The sequence below is a fragment of the Sinohyriopsis cumingii genome, chromosome 12 (genome assembly GCF_028554795.1).
Source record: "Sinohyriopsis cumingii isolate HCF-2022 chromosome 12, ASM2855479v2, whole genome shotgun sequence".
NCBI classification, from domain to species: Eukaryota; Metazoa; Mollusca; class Bivalvia; order Unionida; family Unionidae; genus Sinohyriopsis; species Sinohyriopsis cumingii.
The window spans coordinates 90,145,943-90,160,032 of NC_142972.1; the positions used below are offsets into that span (position 1 = coordinate 90,145,943).

At 34.6% G+C, this 14,090-nt stretch overlaps 1 protein-coding gene across 1 annotated transcript in view; it reads right to left on the reverse strand.

Annotated features, from left to right (window-relative positions):
• Window positions 1-7,913: 7,913 nt before the first annotated feature.
• The window catches only part of LOC149786949 (uncharacterized), a 129,844-nt gene continuing 123,667 nt past the window's right edge, over window positions 7,914-14,090 (reverse strand). Inside the window, exons 27-28 of the mRNA XM_089976001.1 lie at window positions 11,580-12,194; window positions 7,914-9,397 (exon numbers count right to left, since the gene is read on the reverse strand). Coding sequence (XP_089832127.1) covers window positions 11,613-12,194 — 582 coding nt within the window. The 3' untranslated portion in view covers window positions 7,914-9,397; window positions 11,580-11,612. The remainder of the gene's footprint in view (window positions 9,398-11,579; window positions 12,195-14,090) is intronic.

Genomic DNA, 14,090 nt, shown 5'->3' on the forward strand with positions numbered 1-14,090 from the left:
GAAGGTCTTATTCTTCCTAGGACACACCTAATATCGTACGTATATCAACTTTTCCTTCTCGTCTTTGTATTAACATATTACGCGCACGTGCAAATTGTTTCAGTTGTTGTAATGTTGCTGCATTAGCAATCGCTGTTTTATGATCAACCACTGTTTGCATAGTATCCCATGATGGATTGTCGTGGAGAGCAAGTTGATCCAGAACATCTAGTGGTCTCAATATTTCACGTATGTCAGCTTTTCGAATACTGCCTGGCATTTGTATGTTTATGCGTGTTTTTTATTTGCTGAAGTACAGTTGGCATACATGTTTATAAAAGACGAAATCCTTCTCGAATGCGGAAACCCGTAAATAGTTTAATTTAGTGTTCGTATTATAACATAGTCAGAAACTGCAATCCGTACAATCCTCGGTATACTTTCATTTATTTATATATCGGTTTCGGGTGTTTGCGAAATCACAGGTGTTTGTGCAGTCACAAGCGTCTGTGAATATACATGTGCTTGGTCCAAGATACGTTTACGCGCGTGATAATATACACGAACAGATCCACATGACCCACAAGGTTCATTCCGTGATTTGACCACAATACCACATTAACCTCATGGTTAGTACATAACACCAGCAACTGTTTATTTTTTCATTATTCATATTGACATATTCTGCCGCAAAGTTCTTGCATTAAAAGACATACACCTTTGAACTGATTACGTCCTAATGCCAATGACCGTTTGATCGAGCAAACCACTACTACTTTTTATATTATTAAGTGCGTGGTTGAGCATACATTCGGTTATTATGGCTACCGGTCGCCGCTATTGTATCTCCTCCACTGAGTCAGGTGATACGTTGATATTGAGGCGAGGTTGATAAAAAAAAACTTTACAGACTCAATTACGCGACTTTATGATAATTCGAAATTTTAAATAATTTTTTTAATCGATACACAATGTTACAAATGTAGAAGGAAATTATTCAGCAAACCTGCATAACGTACATTCCAACTTAACCCATATACAGCCAGACGGTTCTAAATTGTATCCAATAGCATCGAATGACTTAGTGCGTTTTAAATTTCGTTGCTTTTATAACATCTTCTGAAAGTTGTGTAAGTTGCTTAGATCGCTTATTTTTAGTGGTCGAGCTGCTGCAGAGCAAAAATCAATAACTGTTTTCGGTAGGATATATGCAAAGTTATTTAACACATTGAATGGCGCAGATGCCAGTGTAATAATTTGCAATTTTAAATTGAAGTATGCAGTTTTCGTTCGGGTTATATTCGTGGCATATTTAAGGATATTATTAATTAAGTTGCTCTGACTTTTTATGATTGATTATTAATGAGTTTCCGTCTCACAAATATGTCATAAGCAGCTGGACAGAGGTGAATATTGGGCTATGCTTATCGAACTTTCAAGGGGAAAGTCAAAGAGGACCATCCATGTAGTCGTTAAAATATGTGTCATAAGTTTAACCTTTGCAGAGATCGATATTAAAGGCAGCGGGGAATTATAATATTCCCAGATCCTAGTGGCGTATGTTAGTAATGTCCGTTACATAAACCTAAGAACTGATTGGGTACTTTAGTGTTTTGGATATGTTTTCCAGACGAAGACTCGTATTTTATAAAAGACTAGTTAGATGTAAATTTCTTCATTCCACGGTTGTGCGATACCCCTGTAAAGATTGTCTAAGGCACTTACGGTTATGACGATGTTAGGATACAATTTCGCAAGACCTAAAACAGAGCGAACCTCCTTCCCAATACCCAAATAACATAAGGCCTTCACATTAAAACACATTTAATAATATACAAAATACATATTAATATTTACGGACGTTACTGAACATGATACAGATCTGAACATGTTGGTAACTGATTACTCTTTAAAACACCTCTGAAGTTTTTGATGTTTAATTTCTCAGTAATATCAAGTCAATCAAAACTGGACACGATTAAAATGCCTCCAAAATCATTTTTTTAAAGATGTCGGCGGCTTTCAAAGCACTCCCGTCTGGTATTCAACATTTCCAACACAGACAATAACTGATCCGCCAATATGTGAACGTAAAGTACTCGCTGTGCTACAACGCTCTGTGAAGGTCCCTAACGCCACCTCATAATGTTGGGCACGAGTTTACAAGTGGTTGTTTAAACAGGTCCTAGTTTAATTTACATTAGTAGATATTTACGGAAGATATGCTCGTGGCCAGCATCAGGGTGACCAATCCAAATTTGCAACTTTTTGACGAAGTCAAGGATGATTTCTCTGATAATTGGTGCTAGATTCGCTCGTCGCACATTTTGTAGGTGATATCCACATAATTCATTTTCACAGGCCTTATTACGGGGAGCTGTAAGACTAATCATTAACCACTTGCACACATTCTTTGCTTGAATCATTGTATATTATAAATTAAAGTTTAATTAAAATATATATTTGACTTAACTATATGATATATTAATTTACAAGATCACCTGCGATTATATCTTATCTGGGTAGATTCGATCTTAACAGAATATCCCCTGATTTGCTGAGGCAAGCTCTGATTGATTTGACGAATTAGACCCTATTTAATAGTACTCGTGGCGCCAATAAAGAGTTTCGCAACGTTGGTGCGGCTTATGTGTGGTCAGCATTCACAGTCATGCAAGATGTTGATGCTACATTGAATGGCCAACGAGCTATGACAACCATTCATTATCTCGACGAAATAACCTTTATTAGAATAAAATTTATTGCGGAAGTAGACGATACTTGGATTATACGTTACAAACGCGACCCTGTTCGAGAATCACATCACGATGCGATGTTGTAACGACAAATAAAAATTCCAAACCAGGAACGTTGACTGATATTGTTTTGGAGATTTATATGAATACAGAACTCATAAAATTCAACCACACATTAGACTGTATGTACATTTTTATCCTTTTATACAAGATATTGTAGAATTCAACTGCACATCAGACTGTCTGTCAGATGGATACAGAACGTGTAGAATTCAGCATCACAGCAGACTGCCTGTTACTTGGCTGCAAAACATATATTTCAACCACACATCAGACTGCCTGTCATTCCGACATTCAGCGAATTCGACCACACATCAGACAGCCTGTTATTTATACATAACTCAAAGAATTCATTCTTATAAAATGCACTACATATAGTACATTCATGTATAGTGACAGAATGCAACCTGGTAGCTAAGATTGTGCGTATGTCATTCATCTCACTATCAGTGTTGCTAAACATCATTAAAATGAGAGGTAGATCTGAGCAATCAAAAGCATACGAAGAGATATTACAGCTGACAAATGAAGATACTAAATATAAGCCAAGAAGAGAAGTTGTTCATTGTCACTATCCTTGCAGCTTTTGCTGGCTTTTAGAAAGTCACATTTATTTAGTTGCAGTCCCCCTTCTCTCTCTAAAAGGCATGGATAAAAAATTAATTATTGAAGAAACAGTACAAACGTACGGCTAATGTACACACCCAGAAAGCACATTCTAAAGGGAATGGTTTACAAATTTTGTATAGAGGCTCAAAGGAATGAATCGCAGAATGATTGTAAACATGATGCAATATACTTTGTTTGAAATTTGCTATGGTAGATACCGATATTTGTATTAAAATCTCATGAGCTCTTTAACAGTAATAACAATGCTTTTTAGATGCTTAAGTCCTATTATTGAAATATTCAGTTCATACAAGGACAAACTTAACTTTCAGCGTATAGCTGGATCAGAATAATTTACTCACGGTCACTGAAGATTATATACATCAAACATCAGGCAACAGATAAAGATGTTGAGAGAATGGATGAAAGATGTGTTTGATCACAGCAACGTATCATACTTTCTTTAAGTAAACTTAGTACAAAAGAGTGTTTATGTTTTAAATGAAAAATCACTGGTTGATGTAGAAATGTGTTTCCCTGCATTGAATGTTGAAGCTGAATATGAGACCAAGCCAAAGCCAATATTATGATGCTGATGTTGACTTAAATATGCATTTGATATTATATCTGAATAGGGGCTTAGTCGTGGCCACATGCGATAATGTTAACAGTCATGATAATATTGAACACGTATCTACTCTCTTAGAATGTAAATGGTCTTAAAATGTTGGATCTATCATTTGTGGAAAGTATTAAAAGAACATGTAAATGATCTTAAAATTAAGGCCTGAGATACATCATTTGTAAATATTTTAAAAGAAAATTAAATAACCCGTGGAAATACTAATAACGAATTCAAAGACTTACTAGGTCAACAGTTTAATTGGAAAATCTCTTTTTGAATCTAATGATATATTTGTAGAATAAAACCTGAAACTGAGAGAAACCTGAATGGAAAATGCGCGTATGTTTTAATATATTAATTACGTTGAAATGACGGTATATTGCTAATCAAGCAAAGACTGGTATACCATTTAAACAAATCTGAGGATGATTGTATTTTCAGGCAGTGTAAATAACAGGGTAGACCCTTTAAATGACACAATGTCCAACAAGAAAAATATATTTTACTCACTGCACATGAATATTTAAATATTTGATGTTTTAAAACAGTTTAGGTTATATGCTGACACAGTTGTCAATTCTGAAAACTCTGTTGTGCTTGTAACAGGTTATACGGTGTATGCGCATATGGAAGAAATATATTTCACATTAAGGATGGTAAACATGTTATAGATCACATGTTACAACATCGCATTTATTTGATAGGACTCTAGGTGTTATGCTTTTGAGTAACCTCCTCTAGAGCACAATCCTAAATAACTACTAGTGCAATGTCATGCTGTACATGGATATCAGAACATGCAGAATATTTAATAGTGAATACGTTGAATTACCTCCCCTATAACAAAACTACTATAATAACACGTTCATGCTGTAAATGAATATAACACCATCCAGATGATTTCATGGCGAATATATTTCACTGTTTTGAAGAACTGATTATTTTTCGAAATAACAATATTGAAGAAAATAGTGATATATGTCTACGGTATAATATTGACCTTAGTCACCTGTCGCTCTAGAAGAGATTAATCAAGTCAGCAACTCATTTAAATGAATATAGTACATGAACTAGATGGTATTATACTTGGACTTGATGGCATTTACTTGGACTTGGTGCTGTTGTTACTGGACTAATTGGGACTGTACTAGAACTAGATGGCAGTTTACTTGGATTAACTGGTACTGTACTTGGACTAGATGGCAGTTAACTTCGATAAGATGGTATTGTATTTGGACCAGATGGTACTATACTTGTGCTAGATGGCATTGTGCTTGGAATAGACGGTATTGTAATTGGACTAGAAAGGGTATTGTAATTCGACTAGTTGGTATTGTAATTAGACTGGATAGCATTTGACTTGGACTAGATGTTATTGTACATGGACTATATGGGATATAATAATTCGGCTAGTCGGTATTGTACTTAGACTGGATTGCATTTTACTTGAATTCGATGATGTTGTACTTGGTTTAGATGGTATTGTACCTGAGCAAGATGGTATTGTAATGGGACTAGATGTAATAGTAATCTGACTAAATGGTATCGTACTTTGACTGGATGGTATCAAGATGGTAATTTTTTTGCTAGATGGTATAGTACTTGAACTAGATTATATTGTATTTTGGACTTGATGATAGTGTAATTGAAGTTATAGGTGTGAGAAAATTATTACACGAGGATGACAAAGGATCTACATAGTTATCATGGAATAACTCATTTCAATGTTATAGGACAAGTTTCACAAAGTATATCAAGGGTAAAATAAAATAATATAGATATTATCATGGATTAAGACAAGTTGATAAAAATATTCGTTGATCAAATAACATGGTTTAGAAATTATCACAGATTTCCCACTCCAGACTAATAAGACAAAAATTAACAAAGTTTATCAATGACAGAATAACATATCGCAAATATTATCAACAATTGTTTTGGAAAGAAAGATACAGAAATGATACAGAAGTTATACAGAAATGGTTATACAAACAATGCTAAAAATTGCTATACATGTGTTAAAATATGTGTCGGAGGAACAATGGTGTTGATATTGTGTTTTTGTTTACATTTTAAAAGCTTTTTATTATATAATTTTTTATATTCCCTCACAAAGTGGAGCATATTACATTATAATTGTGTTTGTCTCTGTTTTGTGTATTACATAATTTAGTTTCTGCACAATACAGTGAGTTGCCACAATCTACATTTATGAAACTGTGCGAATGACATGCACTACAATTTCCAAACTTCAATAATAACCTTTGATTCATCTACATTTATCAAGTTTTTTGAATGAGTAGTACTACGGTTGATAAATTGTGCGAATGACTTACACTGTAGTCACCAAAATTTGTGACTGGCTTCCACTCCACAGCAAGCTTGTGTATGGCCTGCACTACAGGTACTAACTTTTTGAATGGCTAGATTTTGGGAAGAAAAGCTCTTACTATCCAGGTGGTATATTTTCTCATGACAAGTATTTTTCAGTATATATATATATATATATATATATATACACACAATCTGAAATATATATATATTGTAGGAGCATTTTTTCATAGTAAGTTTTCTATGATGACAGTACCTCATATATATGGGGCCTCGGGTAGCCGAGTGGTCTAAAGCGCTCTCCATTACGGATCACTGCCATCTCACCTCTGTCTGCGGCGGCTCGAGTCTCAGATTCAGCCAATGTGGGTATGTGAGAAAGCTTGACTGTAGCTTCTCGTGGGTTGGTGGTTCTTTCCGGGGTTTTCCCGGGTTCTTCCTCCACCATTAATACTTTCCGCTATGTATAGCCTATCGTGTGCTGAAAAATGGCATTAAACCCTAAAACAACAAGAACCACCTCATGTATATTATGTTATATCATGTAGTGCATGGGACTCAAACTCAAACGACAATTAGGGCCACATGAGTACTTTTTGGATGACCAAGGGACCGCACCTACTTTGTATGTTTTCATGACACCTTGTGACGTCCATCATTTTGCGAGCCACAGGATACAGTTTGGCGGGTCGCGTGTTTGAGACCCCTAAATGTAGTGTATTCTGTCTATGAGTCTAGCTCAGCTAACCATAGTGTATGTTTTACAATCTGTATAAATTAGCTTTTTGTTTCTAAATTTAAGCTTTTATGTACGTTATTTGAATCCTCAATTTACTTTGATAATTACTTGCATGTGCATCATCTTTATATAATTAAATATTTATAAAATTTAGAACTATTATAAATATGATTAAATCCTTCCCAGTATCACTCTGAGTGCATCTTGTTTTGGCAATATTTAATTGATTCATAAAACCTTTGGCAATCGTCTGTAGATTTGTTCACATCATCCGAAGATCACAAGTGTTTATAACAGAGAATGCTTGTATAATAGAGTATAGGTATGTATTTAACAGAGTATGTTTGTATAATAGAGAATAGGTATGTTTATAACAGAGAATGCTTGTATAATAGAGTATATATATATATATATATATATATATATATATATATATATATACTCTATTATACAAGCATTCTCTGTTATAAACATACCCATACTCTATCATACAAACATACTCTGTTATAAACATACCTATACTCCATGAGACAAATATAAACAGAGCCTATTACATAAAATCTGACAAAACAAAACCATATGTGTACACCTACTTTTGAATTAGGCGTGTTTGAAACCAAGTAATTGTAATTTTATATTGGGCCAGTTTGAGGGGTTTAGCTCTGTCTATCATAGTATATTTCTAGGGTCCAGGGTCTCAATTATATCGACTTTTAGGTTACCAAGTTTCAGAAGGATGTTATAGGGCAAATAAAATAAATATATGGATAAAAACCTAATATTAAATCAAATCAATCGCATCAAAATCAGAACATATTAAAAACAACAATTTAGTCAGATATTATGAAACAAAAGTTCCCATAATAGATCGATGCTCTACATTACAAAAGGAATTAAAAAATGACATACAGGTCAGCTTATTCATTTTTAACTGCTGGATATTAACAGTATTTCTGTTATTCATCTGAAAACTGATGAATCAACATTGGTAACAAAACCAATTTTGTAAGAGCTAACATCCTCAAAAGACGCCTCTCTAATTGCCGCCATTTTCATTTGGGACCAAATATAAGTATTTCATTTATAACCTCATGTTACTATGACTATATATTTACCAAAAGCAGCCACTGAATGGACCAAATAGATATCATAAAATGTAATGAAATTGTCCAATATGCAATACTTTATACTTTGAATGGTAGTATTTCTGCTGCCCTCAGTGAAAGCACCACTATTATTCACTATTTCTCAAAAATAGCACGAACAGTCTTAATGTGTTGTCCTAAGTGAGTGCACCACTATAAGTCAGTATTTCTAAAAAATAACATGAACAACATGAACAACCTTATGGTGTTGTCCTCAGTGAATGCACCTCTATAATTCACTATTTCTCAAAAATAGCAGGAACAGTCTTATTGTGTTGTCCTCAGTGAAAGTACCACTATAATTCACTATTTCTAAAAAATACCAGGAACAGTCTTAATGTGTTGTCCTCAGTGAGTGCACCACCATAATTCACTATTTCTAAAAAATAACATGAACAGTCTTAATGTGTTGTCCACAGTGAAAGTGCAACTGTAATTCAGTATTTCTCAAAAATACCAGGAAAAGTCTTAATTTGTAGTCCTCAGTGAATGCACCATAATAATTCACTATTTCTCAAAAATATCAGGAACATTCCTATTATGTTGTCCTCAGTGAGTGCACCACCAGCATTCACTATTTCCCAAAAAGTAACAGGAACAGTCTTAATGTGTTGTCCTCAGTGAAATCACCACCATTACTCACTATTTCTCAGAAAAATAACAGTAAGTCACATAGACAACACTATAATTGTTTTCTCTTTTTGCTCACCAATTGCCTATCCAAATGACAAATCACTTCTTACACATCCAATCAAACAGTCACTAAACAATATAACATTTCTCAGTGAACTTGATAACTCCTCTATCAGAACGCTGGACCCTCATTATTATGACATACAGTAGTATTATTAGAGATGGAATCATGCACAATGCTGGGTCTGAATTATGGCCACATTAATAGACATGGGATTATACATGTTTGTTTCTAATTACGGCCACACACAGAAGTATATCTTGGCATGGGATCGTGCATGTTGCTTGGCCCTTAACCACACACAACAGTGTCACTGGATTGTGGATAATGCTGGATCCTAAATATAGCCACATACTGTAGTGACTTTTAGTATAGGAATGTGTATCCCGAGTTCATTTTGCTGGTGCCTGGGATCAAACATTCTGCTTCCACATCTGTAGTAACTCTTATAGGACAAATCTGAAAAAAAGCATACAGATCTTGTCATAGATACCTCTTTAAAAAAAAACCAGTGGAATGCCTGAACTTTAGAAAAAACTAGATTTAATTTTCCACATCAACTAAACCCTATACCTTTAATACAGTGTATCTTACAAGTATGTAAGTTAAAAACAAAACTATAAATTTATATAATTTTATTAAAAATACAAGTTGTTTTCTTCATCAATGTTCAATAAAATATGCAAACAGTATCATTATTTAAACAGTCTCTTTAAACTGTTATTTTGTCCATCCCCCCAAAACACTCATCATAGACTCTTAAAATTCATTTACAGATACCTTAATACCATTTGACATAATCGACTCTTCTACAGACATTAGAAAGTACTGTAGATGTCATTACCAGTTGACATAATATTGACTTCCACAGACATCAAACTATTGTACATGTCAATGTACCATTTGGTAAAACACCCACTTCCACAGACATCAATATAATGTACATGTCATTGTACCATCTGTCAAAGCATACACTTCTAAACATCAAAATCATATAGATAATACAAACATATATCATTGGAAAAGCCTCAATGGCCAAGAATATGTCTTGGTAAGATATGCTGATGTTCCCTACACAAAATAGCAAATCTTATATCAATTACTGAAAATTAAAATGGGTACAAAGATTGCATAACATTAAAAAAATGTTCTTGTAACAATAATATCATCAGATGCTCTAAGTGAGGTAAAATTAGCAGTTTTAATTTAAATATTCACTCTCTAACAATAAAATTGATGAAAGCTTCTATCATACAGTAGAATAGATTAGGATTATCGCTTGATACAAATGTGATGCAATATTATGTGCAAAAGATGACATTGTATTTAGATTTTTAAATATATGGGGATATTCTTCTTACTGACAACAAATACTGTTACAAGTGTTACACCCATTATTCATATTCCAATATTAAATACTCCCATTAAGTATCCATGGGTTTCACACTCAATATTTATTTTCCACTTTTATATACACCCAATAAGCATCCAGAAAAGCTTTACAATTTAAACCTCATATTAACATGACAGTTAAGTTGAAACCAACCTCTGAACCCCACTTATCATAAGTTGTATTCATACTTTGTACCTGTTGCTTACATGACATGCACGCTGTACTTGCACTATGTACCTGTTGCTGCCATAACATGCACGCTGTACTTATACTTTGTACCTGTTGCTTCCATAACATGCACACTGTACTTATACTTTGTATCTGTTGCTGCCATAACATGCACGCTGTACTTATACTTTGTATCTGTTGCTGTCATAACATGCACGCTGTACTTATACTTTGCATCTGTTGCTGCCATAACATACATGCTGTACTTATACTTTGTATCTGTTGCTGTCATAACATGCACGCTGTACTTATACTTTGTATCTGTTGCTGTCATAACATGCACGCTCTACTTATACTTTGTATCTGTTGCTGTCATAACATGCACGCTCTACTTATACTTTGCATTTGTTGCTGCCATAACATGCACGCTGTACTTACAATCTCTACCTGTTGCTGCCAAATCATGCACACTGTACTTACAATCTCTACCTGTTGCTGCCAAATCATGCACACTGTACTCTTTGTACCTATTGCTGCCATAACATGCATGCTGTACTTATACGTTGTACCTGTTGCTGCCATATCATGCACACTGTACTCTAACTTTGTACCTGTTGCTACCATAACATGCACACTGTACTTATACTTTGTACTTGTTGCTGCCATAACATGCACACTGTACTTATACTTTGTATCTGTTGCTGTGACTTCACGCACACTGTACTCTTACTTTGTACATGTTGCTGCCATAACATGCATGCTGTACTTATACTTTGTACCTGTTGCTGCCATATCATGCCCACTGTACTCTTACTTTGTACCTGTTGCTGCCATAACATGCACACTGTACTTATACTTTGTACCTGTTGCTGCCATATCATGCACACTGTACTTACACTTTGTACCTGTTGTTGACTTCATATCACACACACTGTACTTATACTTTGTACCTCTTGTTGCCATCATATTAGAAACACTCTACTTATACTTAGTACCTGCTGCTGCCATCTGATCACATACACTTATACATTGTTGCTGTTGCTGCCATCATATCATGCACACTGCACTTATACTTTGTACCTGTTGGTCTGTCTTCATGATGTTCATTTGTAGCTAACATGCTTCATAGATGGATATCACCTGACTCTTTTGCTTCTCCAACTCTTGGTTGTACACTGGCTGTCCACCAATTACAGCTTCTATGTCGTGAAGCACAGCTTCAAACTTGTTCCAGTAATCCTCTAAAGCTTTATGACTCATCTTTCCATCTGGGGAATGACCACTGATATGATTCCTATATGAGCGAATTCGCTCCACACTAGCTCCTAGAGATCTGTCCCTTGGCTGATCTAGCGGGTCATTTCCCCAGCCGGTTAATGGAGCCATGACTGAGCTGACATTTCTGATTAGAGTATATAACAAGGAAAGATCGAACTGGTCTAATGTTCCTGTCTTTTGCCCCTGGGGATCTGGAAACACCAGCTGACTTTGATCAGGGTTAAGAAGCGGTCTTCCTTGTCTCCTGGTCAGGTTGACTCTATTGGCCAGGATTGCCTGGTAGATGTCTGTGTGTGGTGCAGGAACTTGGGTACGGAGGACTTGTCTCATGGCATCTCCACAAACAGTTGCAAGAGCAATACAGAGGCGAGAATGATTCATGTGCTCTGGTGTTATGGGTGTATCAGGATCATGCCCCTAAAGAACGAGAAAGGTCAATGTTACTAAAAGATTCAATCAATGACCAAACATACACTAACAATGACAATTCTGATGATCTTAAAACTAATGTAAAATCAGTACACGAAAATGTTGGTTCTAGTTTATCAAGATGGAATGAAAGAATGGGGTTTCTCTTTGACTGCATACATTGAGTGCTTGATGTTAGGAAATGTCTGCAAATCATATCAGATCTGCTTATTTTTCAGTAGTGATATAAAAAATAGCATCAGGATGGACTTTCAAGGAGCATCAGGATGGATATTTATGGGATCTCAATGGTAATATCGAAGAATCTATTTGCAGCAAATATTCATGATATTAGGTTGACAGGAATATATATATATATATATATATATATATATATATATATATATATATATATATATATATGTGTGTGTGTATATATATATATATATATATATATATATATATATATGTGTGTGTGTATATATATATATATATATATATATATATATATATATATATATATATATATATATATATATATATATATATTATTGCTTACTTACAATGAGGATGGACTTTTCCAAAAGACATACCACTCTTAGAGTCGGATGTCTTTCATGATATGTCCTCTGCTTTTCACCTACCATTTCAAATATGGAGAATCAATATTTGTAGTGGCACGAAAGACGATAAGGAAGTGATTTGTTTTTAAACTTTCACTTTCTATGACATCAGTCTACTAGAAATGTAAATGTATGCGTGTATGGATAAAATACTATTTCTTTGCTGTGATTTTGTATGCATATAGTGTGCCTGTGTGTGAGTGTGTCTTTATTTGCATTATAGTGAATGTTTGACAGTGTGTAATATTCTTTATGTAACTGTTTTTGTTTGTATCTATGTATGCATCAAAGTATGTTTGTGATAGTTTATGTGTGGGACAGTGTAATATATAGTGTCTGTAATTATCTGTTTGTATGCATCTATGTATGTGTGTTATAGTGTATGTGTGTAATAGTGTAATATATATGTCTGTAATTATCGGTTTGTATGTATCTATGTATGTGTGTGATAGTGCAAGTGTGTGATAGTATAGTGTATGTAATTATCTGTTTGTGTGTGTGTGTGTGATTTGGATTTTTAACATAGCTTTAACAATTTTTTAGTCCTATTGTATGATGTCTGCAGTGTGGCAGTTTATAATGATGTCTAGCACTGGGGTATTATGTCTCAGACATGTAGCGTGATGTCCCACCAAGTCACATTATCCTGACACCAGCCCAACCAGTCCTAACACTAACCTCATAATGCTGGGCTCCAAGCGAGGAAGCTGTTAGTACCATTTCTGTAAGTCACTGGTATGACTTGGCCGGATATAAAACCCACAACCTACCACTTCCGAGACGGATGCTCTATCCACTAGGCCACTAGAGCAGTAATTATCTCTTCGTATGTATTTATGTATGTGTCTGATAGTGTTTGTGTCTGATAGTATAATATACAGTGCATGTAATTGTCTGTATGTATCTATGCATATGTGTGATAGTGTATGTGTGTGATATTGTCTGTAAGTGTAAGACAGTTGAAGTCTGTGTGTTTGTGCATATATATATATATATATATATATATATATATATATATATATATATATGGACTCTGGTCACCTCATTAATATCTGTAGATCTTTTCACATCCTTGAGCTCACGTAAATGCCTTACCAAGTAAAACTAAAATTGGATCAGAAACATGGATTTGTGAGTGGTAATATACTCAACCACAATCAGACCAAGGCCATTTTAATTTAATATCAACTAGATAAAATTGGAAGTCTTTTAGTGAAAATTCCATGCGGGTATGAGCATCCATCCTGATGAATTTGTGATACAAAGATTGTTAAGATGACTA